The following is a 3,921-nucleotide window of genomic DNA, read 5'->3' as shown; positions in this document are numbered from 1 at the left end:
AGAGTTCTTCCTGCATGATTTCAGCTAGGGCTTCTATTACTTCAAGCCTCCATTCTGCGTGCCCTTAAGCACATGCGGTGGTGTTATTTCTGTGGAAAAGGTTGTTCTTGCCTAAATGCTGTTTGGATTTGGTGGAGGAATTCAGTCGCTATGGAAAGTGGGGCCTTAAGTGATGAGACGTTTCCTAAAGACTTAGGGGCACTGACCGACAAAGGAAGGAAAGTGGCAGGGAGAGTAAGAAACTCCCCTTCAGACACGTCTTTTTATGTATCATGAACTTGACCAAATGAGCCCTAGCCCATTGAGTTTGAGGGATCCCAGGATCATTAGCCAGGGATCATAGAAGTGCACAGATCACATAGCACTGGATCACATAGCATCAACGGGTTGTAGCAGATCATACAGTAGGGAACTAAAATTGCAGTTTATTCATGTTTCCCTAAAGCATGCACAGTGACAGCAGTCAGTGCACAAGCTAAGAGAACTTCCAGCTGACTCTGCCTCGGAGGGGACTCTGCTTCTGCTGGGAAAAAAGAGAAAAAATAAGAATTGGAGAACCATCATCTGACGGTCCTGCTTTCCACTGCCTATATGTAATTTATGCCTGAAGTGTTACAACAACATGATGCTGTTACAGTAAATACTATTTAGTAAATATTTGCGTTCTTTTTTTCTAATTAAGAGGTTGCATTTTCCTTTTCAGTAGCCCTGTAAACAATATGGACCATAATGTACTCTGCATTACACCAACTTCTGATAACAAAGCAACCGACTCAATTCTGAAAAGTGGTTTTTCTGAGTTTTTTGCACAGCAAAATTCATGCTGTTTTGTTGCACATAAACTCAAAAGGTTATTTTGGTGTAGGCTACAAGAGTTTTCCTGCTTTCTGAGTAGCTGAAATATAATTCCTGAAAAAATACATTGCAAACAGGCAGTGAGTCACCTGTACCACGTATGTCTTTTTTGCAGCCTTTGAGCGAATCTGATCTTGTTGATGAATTTTCAAAAGACTTTGCCAGCCCTGCACAGCCTGCAGTTCAGTCCAAACCATCGAAGCCCAGCAGCACGTCCAAAGTATGTCTTTTTAGTTCACTGAGGATGCTGATACTGATAAGTTTTGCTAAGACTGGAGAACACTACTGTTCTTTCAAGAAACATATTTTCTTCTGTTCCTGGTTTTCTCCCCCTGTTGCCTTCAGTGGAACATTAATTGAGGGGCTACTACCTTTAAATTTAGACATTTATTTCTTGTTCTGTACTGTATTAAAAAAAAAAAAAGCCACTTAACAGGTACATTTGGGGTTTCTGAGCATATTCCGTAAAATGCAGTGTAATTGTTCTGTTCCAGAAGCCTTCAGATCCCGTATCTGCAAAAACTGCTGAGGGTGAAGTAGTCCCTCGTGCCACAGCTTGCACTGTGCAGTCCTCAGCTCCATCAGCTGGGTCTTCGGTGAGTAGCCTTAACTGGAGCTAAAGCAAAACCCAGTGCTTCGTTTATGCAACAGTATAGCATAATTGGAGGGTTGGACTGGATGATCTCCCGAGGTCCCTTCCAACCCTTGCCATTCTGTGATTCTGAGATACTGTCAAGATGCTCATTTCAGTGTTCCATGTTCTTCCTTTGAGGGCTTTCCAAAAAAATCAAGTCAAGCACAAACCGAATGGGGAAGGTCAGTGACCTTCTTAATAGGGGAAGTCAAACTGACAGTTCTTGTGGTCTGCTCTAGCTCTTAACATTCTAAAAGGGGTGCAGCTCGTGAACTTAATAAATACTGCCGGAAAAAACAAATTCTACAAAAAAATCACAGTTGTCCTACTGAATATTTTGGAAGATTGCATTAACAGCTGACATTCTTGCATCTCTTCTCAGAATATATATGTGCTTCTATTAAAAACGAAGGCAAACAAACAAAAAGCCCCATGTGGAACATTTTAGCTGTGAGTCAGCCTCTGGAAAGGAGAAGCCTGTTTACAGAGCAACCCCTGTCAAAGTTCCCATATACCTTGAACTGAACTCAGCAGATCCCAAGTATTTGAGGACAATTAGGGAGAGAAGCATTACAGGTTTTTAGTTTACTTCTCACTTTTTACCTTAAGTAATGTGTGGCTGGTGGTGGTAGTATATGAACAGGCTTCTTCAGCTGCAGCTGAACTCCAAACTAAGAGTTGTGTCTTACTGTATCGATACCCTTACAGGTCGGTCCCGTGGCAGATGAAGTACTGGAAGCCTTGTCCAGTAGCCTAGGAAAGAGGGAGCCTGATCCAGATGAAAAGAAACCTGCTGTGGACAAAGTCAAGGTAGTGAAACAATCAGACCTCAAAAAATAGACTTTTGATGTAATTATCTTCAGTGTTACTGTATTTCCTCAAGCTAGAAATCATTTAGAGATCATATTTTCAGTCTTTTTGAGAACAAAATTTACTTGTGAAACCAGTTGTGTTCTGCTTAGGAAATCCTACAAGTGGGATTTCAACACAGTGAGTATGTTTTCTTAATAATTTTTGTCTATTACAGCACAGTAGTTCCCTCAGCTTCTGAAAACTGCATTTGCTTAGTGTCTTACTGGTGAACCAAAGCAGAGTTAATACGCACATCAGAGGCAACATACAGTATGGTCCTTTTCTCAGAGGAGCGAACATTATGAGGAGTGTTGAAATTGGGAAGGATACATAGAACTTTCGTGTTTTCACTGACTGTGTTATTTTAACAGGGAGCCTTAGGGAAGTCACTGAAGCACGTGTATTCTGCCTAAGGGGACACCGTCCATAGTCACAGTCTGAATGCCCCTGTTTGCCACCCCAAACCTTGGGCTGGGTGGTTTTGCCTTGAGCCAAAAGCAGAGGGCAGCTCTTCTGGTGAGCTGGAACTCTATCAAAAGGAAGTTCCCAAAGTTGTCTTTTCTACCTTTTCTTAGTTGTCAACTTCCAGCATAAGTTGTATGGGGGACAGTCCTTTTTGAAGTTGGCTACCGATTTCTCTGTTCAGCCTTCCTCTGCATGCAGCCCGGGTAGCTGTTGAGTGGATTTCAAAAAAAAAAATCAAGAATTAATGCTCGGAGGTATAATGTTATTGTGTCATTGGTCTATGCTTGTCTATTTACTTCACTCTCTGATCTTTGCTGAAGTCGGTAGAGCTGCTTCTGATACACACAGGGAAACAGGCAGAGAAATGAAGGCTTTCTCAGGAGAAAAGGGTTCCTTTTAGCTTGAATGAGATTTTTGTCTGGTAGTTGGGTTAAAAGACTAATTTGAATCAGTAGACTGAAGACTTTGAAAGCTTATCTTATATATACATGTCTGTTGGGATGCAGTTATTTGGTTCTATTAATATTTTTTTTAATTTTATTTTGCCTTCGCAGGAGAAAACCAAACAGGAAGAATGCAAAAAATTGGGTGAAGATGAAGAAACAATTCCTCCAGAGTACAGATTAACAGAAGCAAAAGTAATATATTTAGTGTGCTGGTTTAAGTCTTACTTTCCTTTCATTCCTCAGAATACATGGGTGAAACTGGAACTCCATTTCATTCTGAAATGCCGATGTTTAGTTAACCCACTTTTTATAGCATATAAAAACTCTGGTTAAAGCTGTTTAAAAAAAAGTATTGTGACCAGTCTGGAAGTTGGGGTTTTATTTATTAACTGTGCTATTCCCACGAAAATTGAAACACGAAGCAGGGAAGCTCAGAATCCAACACGCTGAACTACTTTTCGGCAGTCAGGTGTTTCTAAGTCACAGGACCTGGACTTTTTAACTGAGACCTTGAGTAACAGCAGTAGATGCTGGAGGTTACTAGTTAGATCATTTTCTGTGTAATACTGTCTGTCGTTCAGTGAGTGCTTGCAGAGGACTTGTATTGCACGGATGTTGAAGGACTGCTTGGTTTCATTTAAGGGTCTTTTTCTTTTGTAGGATAAGGAT

General features: G+C 40.9%; 1 protein-coding gene across 1 annotated transcript in view; it reads left to right on the top strand.

The window, feature by feature from the left end:
- Window positions 1–3,921, top strand: part of CAST (calpastatin) — a 70,442-nt gene that overhangs the window by 54,660 nt on the left and 11,861 nt on the right. Inside the window, exons 17-21 of the mRNA XM_035889759.1 lie at window positions 971–1,075; window positions 1,350–1,451; window positions 2,198–2,299; window positions 3,361–3,580; window positions 3,895–3,908. Of these exons, the coding sequence (XP_035745652.1) occupies window positions 971–1,075; window positions 1,350–1,451; window positions 2,198–2,299; window positions 3,361–3,580; window positions 3,895–3,908 (543 nt within the window). The remainder of the gene's footprint in view (window positions 1–970; window positions 1,076–1,349; window positions 1,452–2,197; window positions 2,300–3,360; window positions 3,581–3,894; window positions 3,909–3,921) is intronic.

Source organism: Egretta garzetta, unplaced genomic scaffold, assembly GCF_000687185.1.
Source record: "Egretta garzetta isolate BGI_Z169 unplaced genomic scaffold, ASM68718v1 scaffold602, whole genome shotgun sequence".
Classification (NCBI taxonomy): Eukaryota; Metazoa; Chordata; class Aves; order Pelecaniformes; family Ardeidae; genus Egretta; species Egretta garzetta.
The sequence above is the reverse complement of the archived record's forward strand: the minus strand, read 5'-3'. Positions and strand labels throughout refer to the sequence as shown.